Source organism: Tachysurus fulvidraco, chromosome 23 (genome assembly GCF_022655615.1).
Source record: "Tachysurus fulvidraco isolate hzauxx_2018 chromosome 23, HZAU_PFXX_2.0, whole genome shotgun sequence".
NCBI classification, from domain to species: Eukaryota; Metazoa; Chordata; class Actinopteri; order Siluriformes; family Bagridae; genus Tachysurus; species Tachysurus fulvidraco.
The window spans coordinates 14,629,672-14,644,166 of NC_062540.1; the positions used below are offsets into that span (position 1 = coordinate 14,629,672).

The following is a 14,495-nucleotide window of genomic DNA, read 5'->3' on the forward strand; positions in this document are numbered from 1 at the left end:
GAGATGAGAGAGAATAATGCCTGATAGTTCATCATATTTAATAATTTGCCCACACAAGATGAACAATTAAACTATATGTATATTTATGAACATTACATCCATACAACACAAAACATTTTTGGCATCATACAGAAACTAAACTACCACTTCATTTCCTATTTAAAAATGTGTTTTGGAAAAAGATTGAGCACGTGTGTATTTTGTGTATTAAGAGTTATCCTCGTCGTGCAACATCTCACAGTGTATTATACAGTATCATACCATGTGACATCCAACACTCCTAGAATGTTAAGACTGTCTGAGGTGTTTTCAAAGCTGGTGAAAATAATATTGTGGAGTTACAAATGTTTATATGCAGAACACTTATGAGCATGGCAGCAAAGTGATCAGTGTAATAAACAAGGCACTTCAAACTGCAATAAAAATCTGTTAAAAATAAATAGCTGTTTCTAAACGATTCATAACAAGAGTTAAATTATCTTGTTAAAAAAATCTCACATGCACAAGAAGCAAAATTCATAAGACATATAGTTCACAAAAGAGTTCACAATATCAGAAACCCTCCCTGAGAGAAATTGTGTAAGACAACATCCATCACAGTCAATTCTTGACAATTGCGTACCGGAAAATAAATTATAGCATAATATTCACAGTGCTGCAGCCTCATCCACTGTGGACTGTTAGGCTACAACCTTCAAATAAAATAAGACTATGTACAGCATAAAATACACTCACACATTGCACCAAATGCAGTACATCACAAACAGATCACAGGCTTGCTGATGATTTCACATGTTACTCAACAGACCACAGATTTCCATACAGTGGTTGGACTAAACACCAAACCCCTATTAGTCAGTGATGATTATATACACACACAGAGTACAGCCACATCCACACAGTGAAGCTTTTCTTCATGTGTTTTGTACCGTTCCAAAAACTACACATTTAATATTTTTCATTTTAGGCTCCTTTGTGCAATAGAATAATGTGAAATAATATTTAATCTTGTCCAAACAATTACAGGATGGTCTGATTAAATTGGCACTCCTGTATCTAAAGCTATAGAACATTTCAACCTTAAAACTCACATACACTGCTGACGACATAAGGAGAAAGAGATATCATATAAAAAGCAAAAAAAACATTTGATAAGGACGGCACAAAAAAAGTGCCTAGGAAACGTTGTCTCTAACATAGAGTGATTTTCCGGATATGTTTGAGTAACGTACACAGGATACACACAAAATACACGGCACATATATTAACTACCTTAAGTTAGGAAAAATACAGTCAGTCTCCAAACGTATCCTAATGACAAAATCTATAAATATACAGTTGTATTAAATATATTGATAAATATTGAAAAAAAAGTGTCACATAAAAAGAGTTATAAGTAAAAACATTTTGGGAAAAAAAAAATATATAAAGTTGATAAATGTCCAGCTCCAAAACTAACCATCACACCAACCATGAGGGTTGTACTACATGGAAGACTGAAATTTAATACCATCACATGAGTAAATAAACAAAGGTCAGTAGAGTCCTGTGATTAACTGAATTTGTTTAGGGCTGAAGGGTGTTTCTCCGATTCTACACCTGCTGTACCAGCCTGCGATAATGTGGCATGACCTTACTCTCTGGGAGGTAGAGAGCCATTTCCAGTGCAACCAGGACAGGGAACTCCAAGGGAATGAGCTCCCGACGACTAATCCGAAAACGCTCTTCCAACTTCTGCTCGCCTCAGAAAAGAGGAAAAAGCAAACAAATAGCTGATTACTAAAAATCCACTAATATATTTCTAGAAACTCTAGAAGACTTTTCACAAAATTAAAGAGATTGTGTAGAAATATTAGACACTTGAATCATTTTAAAACATTTTATAATTTTAATATACAGTCCCTTTTCTACAGTTAATAAACAGTATTGAAATTCATAATTCACTAATATTGCATCTGATGGCAGATTTATTATTATTATTATTATTATTATTATTATTATTAGGTAAAGCCTAGTGTTTAAAACAGGTGTTTACAGAAAAAAATAATCATTAATTATATTATTAATATTAATTAAGGAAGGAATACTTTTCTAAAGTTTGCATTTCTAACATCTAGGATTGGAAAGGCAAACTCAAAAAGTTGAATTAAATATTTAACCTTTGTATCTTTGACTATCTGTTACAACTCAAGGAAATCTTTCCAAAAAAGGACAAATATTTATAGGACAGATATTCGATCTGTATGTTCACGGTCATAATTATTGCTTAAATTATGGTCTACTTAATTGGCTTATCAGTCTGTGATACAGTTGTGCCTGTACATGTAAATTTGGGTCATGGAAATAAACAGAGGAAGGCTAACATGCAGGTGAAACTTGTTTACAACGAAACACGAGTAAATCAAAATAACAAGCATTAATATTTAAGAGAAAGAGCCAGTATCCAACCGGTTATAAGATTTGGATCTGGACCAAATGGCACTTACATCGATCAGCTGTTTGACCTCCAGTTTCTTGAGGTCACTGCTGATCTTGGCTGCCAGCAGCACACACACAGCAGATACGAGTTTTCTGTTGGGCTTGTTCAGTCGACCCTGAAGAACCAACTTCTCAAAGTACACATAAGCCATCGCTATGGTTACTGGCTGTAGCCCACACTCTTCGCTCACTGCCCGCATGTCTCTTTTCAAGCTGAGTGTCAGGAAACAGTCACAGAGGTATTAGAGTTACATAAATAGCTTCAAAACAAACCTTTTACTTCAGGTAAGACTTTTTATATCCAGATTGCTTTTACTAGTACTAGAATAAGTTGATCAATAATCAGCACAATCTGCACGCCATCACTTTATTAGTATTTTGTCCACTTTATTATAATTTTCATCTACTTAAAAAGGAGATGCTTATAAAAATTATTTTTTATTAATACTATTATTATAGACAAAATAAATAAAGTAAGAGCAGCACAATGGCCTTCCTCACAGGGCTACTGGCTGGTTTCCTCCCACCTCCCAAAACACTTGCTAGTAGCTGGACTGATGACTTAAAATTGATCCTAGTGTAAAAATATGATGGACATCCAATGTTCTTTGGATAGATTCACACAACCGTGACCAGGATAAAGTGCATACTGAAGATGAACGAATGAAAAGCTAAGAAGGTAGATGTACTCAGTGGTACATTCATTTTTCATAGAGTGCACCAATAACTCTGTAGTTGAGTGAATATTATTCTTTATATGTTTAATAATGGCTACATTTCAGTCACTGTTATACAACATACTCTCTGTAGCTTACCTTCTAATCTTGCTCAATGTCAGTTTAATATGGGGAAACTTTTCCTTGAATGTTTCGTTCATGTCCTTCTTCAGATCAGATGGTTTTACATATTCAATAATAGTTGTCTGAAAGAGACAAACATGTTTGTTTAAGATTGGATTCATATGGACTTCATGATCAATGATTGACTAAAATACAAGCAGTTTACGGTCAATGGATAACTTGGTTTATGGTGTTTACATTGATCATGAGTGTAAGTCAGTGCACTGATTCTAGCTAAGCCTTGTAGCACTTTCCTCATCACATGACATGCTGATAAAGTTACATGGGCACCTAAGAAATTACTGTGCCCTCTGTACTCTGTACATGCTTATAATCAGGTACAATGCTTTTAAGACATGAATGATATGCTGGCGTCCCAAAATAAAAAAGCTCACCACATAAGAGCCAAAGATTAAGACCCTCTTGTGCTTCCCACATGGCCACTGAGGATCGCTTAGCAGATTGGGGTCATAATCTGACAACTCATCCACAACTGCTGAAGTGACAGACATGAAAAGCAGTTTTATTTGACAGATATTTGCATATCACTAGTGGGAGGGTTGTTGTTATATTTTTCAGTGTCTTAGTAACACACCAGTTTCTTGTCCAATGTTGCTGCAGATACGTTGATGACAGAAGTTCTTCTGGCTGTTTACCCAGTTTCGAGACATCGGTGTCTGCACAGTGGTGGTATCCAGAGGCAGGTTGCTTTTCTGCCTGACCAGGGCATTGGTAGGAAGTAGAAACTGGGCATAAGATACTGTCTGCGGCACAGACAAACAGACACAAACACAAAAGAAACCATCTGTAAACACTTCAGAACTGTTGAACGTCAGCACTTGGACTTCTAAAATGACCTGCAGTCATCTGCACCTGTACATCCTAGGTCATGTTAGACTCTCATTGAAAGCTTGTTTTGTAAGGCGGTCTGCTTCATCTGTTACAATTTTAATCCTAATTGATCACGCTTTACAGTAGATGGAGTTACTAAAAGAATTTTTACTTGATTTGTGATTGTTTATTGCACCAGAACCCCAGATGGCAGAATGAATTGAACAGCAAACTAGCAGCAAACTATAATCCATCTGTTGAAACTTTTCTTAAATATTGACATCTTTAATTTAATTTGCAGACTGAAACCTAATACCACTTTGCATTTGCACTGGGCTATGATCGAACCTGTTCCACTGGTGCAACCGATTGCTGATATTGATCCAAGACATAATTATATTTAATGGCAGTCTTATTAAATAAATGGATCTATTACTTGAAGAAATATTTCGTGAAGAAATAATGTAAATAATATTTCAAATTAAAGTCTTTTATGGTTAATGCAGGTCATCACTTTCAGAAGGTTTTGAAAGTATGGTAATTGTCACATAAAATTATTTAGGACGTGTACAATTCTCATAACTAGACCACCTACATAAAGCAAATTGTATAAAAATAAAAAAATAAATAAACATCTTCCAAAACATGCATGAAAGATGACCTATTTAAATATAATCATGGTTTGCTTTGAATAAAATACAGGGATCATACATAAAATCTCTTCTTACCTTCCCCAAAGCCCCCAGTTCCACACCCTCCAACGCAGGAACTGTATCAGCTGCTCCACCTGATGGGTTCCTCTGTCTCTGGGCCTCTTCGCTGCATTAGACGGATATTTAGTTTGTCATCTATACTCAAAATCACGACCATATTGCATGGTGTTCAGTACAGAACAGACACTGTGAAAGTTACTAAATAAGGAACTGTGCTTTTCGTCTGAAATAAAATTCACTGCTGGGGCTTGTACCATGCAGACAACCTGCTCTGAAGGCATCCATATATATGTACATGATGAGAATGGAGAACGTATGAAATGATACATAAAATAATTGTGAAGTTAAAAAAAAAAAAAAAAATTGAAAAAACAAAAAATAAATAATAAAACTGTGGGAAAGTAAATTTACACAGAAAAAAGAAAAATATAGCACTAAATATAACCAATGCTTCCATGGATCGTTTTATACCCGCACTGATAATCACACTGGGGTTGTAACAGAATCCAGAGAAATCCTAGTTGTCAGGATCAATATCTGCTATTCCCAGCTGGAGATAGCTTTATGAAACATCTGATTATTTGATATGTTCCATTAAAAAGCTTAAAATAGTTTATTTATGGGAGATGAACCTAGCCTGTGGGACAACTGATTTGTCAGATCCTATAATTAAAAAAAGTGTTCTGTGTCTGTGTGCAGTTCGGTACCTGATGTGAAAGCTCTCCCCATAGGGCAGTACAGAGAAAGCAGCACACAGAGATCTTTTGGCACAGATCATAACAATCCTGTAAGATACACACACAGAACACACAATCAGTGCTAGTGAATTTAATGCAGCATCAGCTGCCTAAATCTCAATGGTTTAATATAGAATTAAACTTATCTTAAGATACTACTGTTTAGGATGTGTTTCTGTGTCTGTTTATTGAGGCAGCTTTTACATGATCATTGAAAATGTCACTCAAATACACAGTGACAACCCAAACGTGGACAAAGGGGAAAAGAGGACTGAAAAAAATTTGGCTAAATAAAATTACATTAAACAATAAATACACTACTTGTTCCAGGACTGAGCAAATTATTAGCCCATTTTAAGACAATTTGCGTACACGTTTTTAGTTATTAAAGTAAATTCTTATTATTCTTATATATATTAGCTTAATCATTTACATTAACTTTTTTTTAATCAACTTTAAATATAAACTAAATTAAAATTAAATAAAAATTATTAGGCCTAAACTTTGTTAGAATGCGCTCACTCCGGGACACCTTCCAAAAACTTTTTAGTCTATTTATGTGGATTATTTGTATACTTTGTACATAATGCATCCACTATATACAGTACATCCTGGTATTAGCTAACAAAAACACAGTGTTTCATTTTAAATGCAGGAGCCAGGTTCTAAATAAATAAAAAAAATAAATATACGAATAAAATGAAATAAATGAATAAATAAACAAATTAATTTACAAATGACTAAACATTCAAATAAAATCAATTATATAGAAAGCTGTAAACATATTTTAAATCATGGAAATGATATTCTATACAGAGCAATGTAAAAAAATGTTTCAAATTAATTTTAATATGTTACAATAAGTCCATCAGTATAAACCTGTCTGCCTTGATGCCAGCACTACTGTCAAAAATGTACTGATTTGACCAATCAGAATAAAGAATTCAGGGCCAATGTGATATTTTAGGTTTTAGTTACTGGTAAATAAAGTTGTTAATTGGATATCAACATTTGAACACAATGTGCTTCAGTTTCGTCCTGGTGTGTTGCCCCATTTTCTATGCAAAGGTACAAACTTTTCATTGGTAAGGTAAATCATGTTAAAACACAGTCCAGACTTTATTAATGGGTTTAACTGCTAGTTCTCTCATTTATTCAATTTAAGCCCAAGCAATTTAATTTCCAGGCAACTAATTCCAGTCTTGTAAATAAATGTATGATTCATCCACAACTGTGTAGTACTCATCATTAGCATTGTGTGTGCGCGCGTGCGAATAAATAAATAAATAAATAAATAAATAAAAACTAATTAGCAGTAGTCATGCAGTCCTTGTTTGGTCAATTCTGCCCTACGGCCAACTCTCTAACATGTGCTGACTCACCTGCTGCCTTATGTGGGAAGCCAGTCACTGTATATCAAAAAGCCCATGGAGCAATGCCATTTTAAAAAACCAGGCTCAACCTGTCATCTCAACCAAACGTCTAAGATTTCAAAAACCCTTGCAAGTGAGAAAGGATGGACAAAAGTATATAATATTTGAAGACATTTCTATACAAGTGCCATCATTGACTCTATAGTATACAGCTGGAGGAGTACGCACTCATATTTGCACTATTTGTTGTTACCTGAAAGAGGATAGGTTCCCATTTTGAGTCTGCTTCCGCTCTAAGTTTCTTCCTCATGATACCTCAGAGAATTTATCCTTGCCATAATCAGCTATAACATGCTCATTATGGGAATATTGAACTCTATATCTGAATTTCTGTAAAAGCTGCTAATTAAATGTTTTTTTTTATTTTTTTTTATCTAATTTCAAATTTTATTTAAACAAACCTTGAAAATAAGTTTGATAATACTTCGAATTCTTAAATACATTACATGGCAATATCACAAACTACAGTTTTGATATCATAAATATACGTCTAAAATTGTAAATTCCACAGCACTGAATTCTTAAACCTGGCTGATCAGAAGGTGATCTTTTTATTTTGTATTTATAGTATAAGGTTATTCAATGGGACTTCGAATCTAACGTACATAAAACAAAGATTTTTAAAATGTGTTGCTATTTAACAAATAAAAATGTGTAATAATTGATAGAGTGAATCTAAAGAGAGACTTATTTAACATTTATGTAAGGAGTTTCAAGTGTCAATGCTTTGTAAATTAAGTAAGTAAAAAGTACTCAGGACTTTCTGGTTTCTCCAGAACAGGACAAGTTGTTTTTTTTTGTTGTGTTTTTTTTGTCTCATTGACTTCAGTAGAGAACAAGAGTCAACCTGGTGAAAAGCAGACTGTTTATAACTAGATTTGTGGATAAATGTCAGTGTAAAATGATAAAATATCAATTTTATTATTAAATTAAAATTGATATCAAATTACTGTGGTTTAAAAGAAATCAAAACTAGTTCTATAAATGTCACAATGTCAAAAATCTTACAAGTTATCTCACAAATTCCCGGCACAGACTACGTAGTTAGCAAAAGTACTTGTTTGTTGCTAAGTGGTTTGAACAATAGCAAAGCAGCATGTCAGCAGTTTGTGACAGAGTTACTGTAGCTGGGTGGACGAAGGACACGTTAGACTCAGGCAATGTTTGGCTAAAGAGATGAAGGAAAATGACAAAGCTGTGAGACTATATTGTGCAATCTGCATGTCACTTTTGCACAAACTATATCAGAACAAAAGAACTAAAACTATATCAGTATCAGACCAGATTAGAAAATATTAGTAATAAAACATATATGGGAATCTGTGAAAAAGGTTTGATAGAGAAGAATTTGAGAAACACCAGCAGAGAGATAGTAAAGATTTGGAATTTTTCAGTTTTGGAAAATGAGAAATGCTGACTATGAACTAGTATGAGATTAGACAGATAAATACAGGGTTTGTAGTGATCTAAGAACTGTTCATCATATTTACATGTTGTGGGCAGCAATGAAAACTACTCAGAGTTTCTCAAGTATACAAAACAAAAGTGTGTTAAACAGCAAATGAGGCTTGGTTCATAGACTGCAAAGCACCTTATCTAATCAAGTGCAAATTTCTTGATTCTAGCTGAATCCCCTTTAGTAGATTATCTTTAAAAAGTTCCAATGTGACTACAGACTTGCTCATTCTTAATATAGTTCACTCTTCTGTGCTTTCTCACACCCTGTGACTCACCTGCTGCCTCGAGTGTCATACTGCCGCATGTTTTTGATGAAGTGCACTTTCTTATACACCACAGGCCCAGGAGACCCCGACTGATTACGTGTTCTGCAATGAAGCATCAAAGATAACTCGATTTATAAACACACCAATAAATTACAATTACTATCATAAGAAAAGTTCACTGCTAGCAACTTTAACCGTAAAATGTACTGGTAAATGTAAGCAAGCATACAAATAACTTGTACTTGTCGTCATCTGGTTTCTTAACAGTTACTATTATTAATCAAACCACTAAAATTTTCTAAAGCATTCTATAAAAGTTCTACCACCTATATGATCATGTGAAATATGTTAAACTAAAACATTGTCATACGTATTGTTAATACAAACTGTCAGAAGATACCTGCGGGACAAACACCACTGAATGTTTCCTCTCATGCGGCATGAGAAACCTTTAAAGGTTAAAGAACACAGCTTGTATTCAAAAATACGTGAACTTGCATCACCATAACGTGAACACGGACCCTATGAGCCGAGAGCATTGATCTTACACTGAGATGCTTGTGAGGTATTATACTAAATGTTACATAAAAAAGTGACTGCCTCAAAACAACAGAACAATTTATCTGAACTCTCAGCTGAAAGCAGGACCTCAGGCTAAAATTTAGATCACATTGATTTATTGCATCTCTATAAAAAAAAACGACTGCTCAAACCACAATATGATTCATGCGCTATATAGTTTCAGAGCTGATAAGGTGACTCCGGGGACTTCACATTCATGGCATAATTGGCTCATATTTACATTTTTATTATATTAACATTTATGTTATTAGAAAGATTCCCTAATCCTGAGCAAGATACAAAAGACTTCCTGTTAGTACAATTAGGTCAAAAATCAAAGAATGCAGTCAAGCTAAACACCTTGGAGCTGGAAATTTGATTTTGTTTCCCCAAATGTTGGTTGGATGAAAAAAATGTAAATACCAATCCGGGGTTTTAGGGAAGTATTAGTATGATACATAAAGTAAAAACTGTACATTTCTAATTAACGGATAAAACAAAGTTAAGGGAAATTTTGTGGTGCCAATATTTTATTCCAACAGTCTTATTCCATAGAAGTAAAACTTAATTAATGCCTGAGCCACTTATCTGTTGCTTTAATAATAAATATATACAACACCCTGATACTGTATATATAATGTGTGTGTCAGGTCAAGTCAAGTCACCTTTATTGTCACATCACCACAGCACATGTGCCATGGTGAGTGAAATTCTTGGGAGCGAGCTCCAGAAATTGCAGAACCATTTACATACAGTAGTTAATAAGAAACACACGCATTATATATATACAGTATGAGCTTTTCCTTCTAAATGAAAGTTTTGCTTCTCCAAATTGAAAATGAAACTCTTATGAATCCCGGAAGTTGACATTTTCTCAACGTTAGTCATTTTTCTAAACCATAGGAAGTACGTTGTGTTTGCTTTAAAGATGTTACATACTATTAAATGATATACTGTCCTCTATTTAGGTAACTGATCTAATATAGCTTTCATTTTTTCATGGTTTAACCAAACAGCACATATAGGTTGTGTTTGTTTGTGTTTGGTATCTCTGATGTGGATGATATTAAATCATAAACACAATGTTTATGTAAAACACCTGTGTGTGTGTGTGTGTGTGTGTTGTAACATGTGTGACGTTAGAAACATGCCGCTGTTACAATTATTGACCTGCCCGCCGTGATGAAGGTAAACACTCACCGCTGGCGGAGATCCGGCGGTCCGGAGTTAGCTCCTGACACCCCGGCCGGAGATTTAGCAATGATCGGATGCGTGTTTTGAGCTCCGGGGAACGCTACAGACGGGTCCATTCTTCCGCTCTCCAAAGACACCTCACTGCTGTTTCCCCCCAGACTGAACCCTGTTACCGCGGTCATGGAGAGAGGACCCTGGGTACAGGTGTTAGTCCGCGCTAAAGCGGTGCCACTGAACGGTGACAGCTGGCTGAAATTCCCGCAGCTGTTCGCCGTCGACACGGTGACCGAAACCGCCGGTGTTCCGACTTCAGCGTTTTGGCTCCAAGTTTCTCTGACGCCATTACCGAGAGTGAAGACAGGCCGTCCGTCTAGAGAGATGTTATTCAGAAACAACAGGGCCGCTTGTCTACGGCGGGAATCTTTACTTTTTCGCTGATGTTCTTTGTGTGGCTTTGCCGTGGTACCGCCGTGAGCACCGCCAGCAGCCGCCGCCATTCTACAGAGCGCTGGCTCGCCTGGCTGTGGCGCATGCGCACATCCATACGCAAGCCTTTTTTTTTTTTACTCAGAAAGAACCTTAAGCTCCGCCTACTGACATTTAATTGGCCTATCTCGCTCCATGCGTGTTAAATTACGGAATATTAACCAATCGGCTGCGAGATGCTTGTTCTTGAATTTGCAGCAGTACTATGATTATTTATAAGAACCAAAGTAGCTCCCTAGCAATGGGTTCCTTAAACTGTACAATATGTTTCACAGTACACCTATATTTATTATGTCTGGACTATTTCACTACACTCACATGGCTGCACTTTATAATGTGGTACAGGGTTTGGTCTAACCTGATCTTGTGTGGTACTGCTACTGATGTCATTCCTAGAGCTCCACTATTATAATATACTATTGTTATTACCTGTTTTGTTTTGTTTTGTTTTGTTTAAATGAATATTTATTTATTATGAACTATTATTATAACTGTTTTTGCTATTGTTATTATGTTCTGTTGGCTCTTTGTTGTTTACTCCCTTGGCCTCACTTGACAATGTCTAGTCCTATTCTTAAAGATATAAACAGAGATAGCATTAGGAATATTTAGGCACCTGACATCACCACCAGACAAATTTTGTTCCAGACGAGGGCCTGCAACAGAAGACATCCATCCAGGGAGAAGTTCTGAGATACCCCAACTTCCCAATTTATGGTGGCCCAGCATATAATCCCTGTAACCTAGGTTGTGCTTCCCAGTGTGTGAGGTTTCTGCCTGCTTCTTATATTTCTTTAAAAATTATCTATCTATCTATCTATCTATCTATCTATCTATCTATCTATCTATCTATCTATCTATCTATCTATCTATCTATCTATCTATCTATATATTTGTTTGTCTGTCTGTCTATCTATCTATCTATCTATCTATCTATCTATCTATCTATCTATCTATCTATCTATCTATCTGTCTGTCTGTCTGTCTGTCTGTCTGTCTGTCTGTCTATCTATCTATCTATCTATCTATCTATCTATCTATCTATCTATCTATCTATCTATCTATCTATCTGTCTGTCTGTCTGTCTGTTTGTCTGTCTGTGTCTGTCTGTCTGTCTGTCTGTCTGTCTGTCTGTCTATCTATCTATCTATCTATCTATCTATCTATCTATCTATCTATCTATCTATCTATCAAAAAGCACCTTAAAAAAGCACATTACAATGTTGACAACTCATAATCTATCCTGAATTATATGTGAATTGCACTGTAAAGACTGCTTTAATTTAGCTGTTCTCTGGATAGTGACAATAAAAGAATCTCGAATCTTGAATGGTCTTCTGTTTTAGATGCTATTCAGTATATTTCCACATGAGTGCAGTGTTAGCACCTGCTGAATTCGCAGAGCAAATAGAGACATAAACTGAGAACAAAATCACCTGGTTTACTTTTAAATTTGTACAGCTATGTTGCATTTGCATTTTCAATTCCTTATTAAGGAATAAATTTCCATTACCAGCAAACAGAAGACACTCTCTGGAATAAAGCGTTGGCCAAGTCAGTAAACACATTGTTTTTTTTAATTATCATTTAAATAATATCCTCACACATACTCTCTCTCTCTCTCTCTCTCTCTCTCTCTCTCTCTCTCTCTCTCTCTCTCTCTCTCTCTCTCTCTCTCTCTCTCACACACACACACACACACACACACACACACACACACACACACACACACACACACACACACACACACACACACACACACACACACACACACACACAAACACATGGCTTAAGTCCATCATGTTTTTTGTACAGCAATCACAGATTGACATGAGCAGTGTAAGGCTTTACATCTAGCTAATGTGTCTCAAGTTCAATCCAGCATAAACCAGTGTATGTAATATGGTCTTTATAGATTTAATATGGCATACAGAAGGCTGTGCTGAGGTGTTACCGATAGCACCAACATGGTAACAGTATTGAGACAGTGCAGGTAAAGATAATGCTGTATGAAACGTTATGTTTCTGTATTTTTGGATGCACCGACTTGCTTACCAGCACCACAAATCCATGCTATTACAATATACTACACTGAAACAATAATTTCTTATTATTAAGCCTTTCTAACAGATAGCTAGTCATCCTTGCTAAGTTCAAATGGAATTCTGTCTTTTGAATTATGTACCTCTTTTGATTATTTTGGTAGAATATTCATTGAGTCTGTTTCTTTATCACAGAAAGCTTAAATACCATACATTTACATTCTAAAAATAGAAAACAAGTCGAGACATACAGCTCTGGTCCAAATAGTAGCTTATGTGTGTTTAAGTCACACACAGAGTTTTGATGAGAGACAACCTATTTAGAAACTAATGTATGTAAACATCATGCTATGTATCACATATGATGAATAAATGCTTTGATCAAAACGAAGTTAATGATTCACCAACAATTTACAGATATATTGGTGGAAAATCCTTCTAATTACAATTTTTATAATGCAGGAACGTCTTAATTTATTGCTCATGTTGATCCAATCTTCATGGCCATGTAACCACAATGCTAATCTTAATTAATTATAAAAAAAAGAGTATGACTTTAAACATGTAAACATACACTACAATTTGATTCATCGCAAACATGTTATAGTCTATTTGAACCTGAAAGAGCTGAGCCCTGTTAGCTTTTAGACATCATCTGTCAAATACTGCAGAAGTATTAAAAAACATATTGATGAGGAATGTCTTGTGTTTGTCTGAAAGGATTAAATCCTCAAATTCTATATTTGGATTGTTTTTGTTCTGGTTGTTTTTTAATCTGCCATATTATAGTTTTTGACATGGGCTGAACACTGATGAATAAATGTATTTGTTCATAAGTTTACCTCACCTAAAAGCTACAATACCTCAATCTCTATAAATAAATAACGAATAAAAGTTAACAATCAGGCAAATCTTTTAGTTGTGGTTTGAAACCAGATAATTTTTATGAAGTTATTTTAAAACATCATCACTCTACTTGAACACAACCTGATGTATTCTTTGTAGTCTCTGGTATCTTTACATCCTATTTTTTCTCTCTGGGGTTCTGTAGCACACATGCTATAAAATTGGACCACCAAAAATAGCATACTTTAACACATTTATGTTCAAAGTAATACTCCAGCCTTTTCAATCTATTCTGTATCCACTTCTTCTGTAGCAGGTAAAATGTAAAATATGTGAATACGCTCTACATAAACTACACTGTTAGCCATTTTATCAGGTCAATGATAACGGTTCAGTTTCTAGAAATACAGTTCTTGTCAGTGGGCATATTCACACTATTCTTTTTAAATGTAACCTTAGTTTTACTTGAGGGTTTTAAAAATACCCATCAATCAAAATTATCCAGGCAAATGCAGTGATATGATCAGAAACTGGCAATGACAAAGGACTAGAGAAGGATTAACATTTGTGCCTATTATGCCTAATCTCATCCTGTGATGGGTTGGCACTCC

The 14,495-nt window shown here is 35.1% G+C and overlaps 1 protein-coding gene across 5 annotated transcripts; it reads right to left on the minus strand.

The window, feature by feature from the left end:
• Positions 1-21: 21 nt before the first annotated feature.
• On the minus strand, positions 22-11,070 carry cables2a (Cdk5 and Abl enzyme substrate 2a). Of its 5 annotated transcripts, none has more exons than XM_047806842.1 (9): positions 10,517-11,069; positions 8,765-8,857; positions 5,569-5,646; positions 4,877-4,967; positions 3,913-4,081; positions 3,713-3,810; positions 3,294-3,400; positions 2,487-2,691; positions 22-1,742 (listed from the first exon to the last, which is right to left on the minus strand). In XM_047806842.1, the coding sequence occupies exons 1-9, from the start codon at positions 11,005-11,007 to the stop codon at positions 1,536-1,538; spliced, it is 1,539 nt and encodes a 512-aa protein (XP_047662798.1). In that variant the 5' UTR covers positions 11,008-11,069; the 3' UTR covers positions 22-1,535. The 5 variants fall into 5 exon arrangements, with proteins under 5 accessions (XP_047662798.1, XP_047662797.1, XP_027026256.2 ...); XM_047806841.1 differs by having other exon boundaries at positions 3,713-3,813; positions 10,517-11,068; XM_027170455.2 differs by having other exon boundaries at positions 22-1,734; positions 10,517-11,066.
• Positions 11,071-14,495: the final 3,425 nt, after the last annotated feature.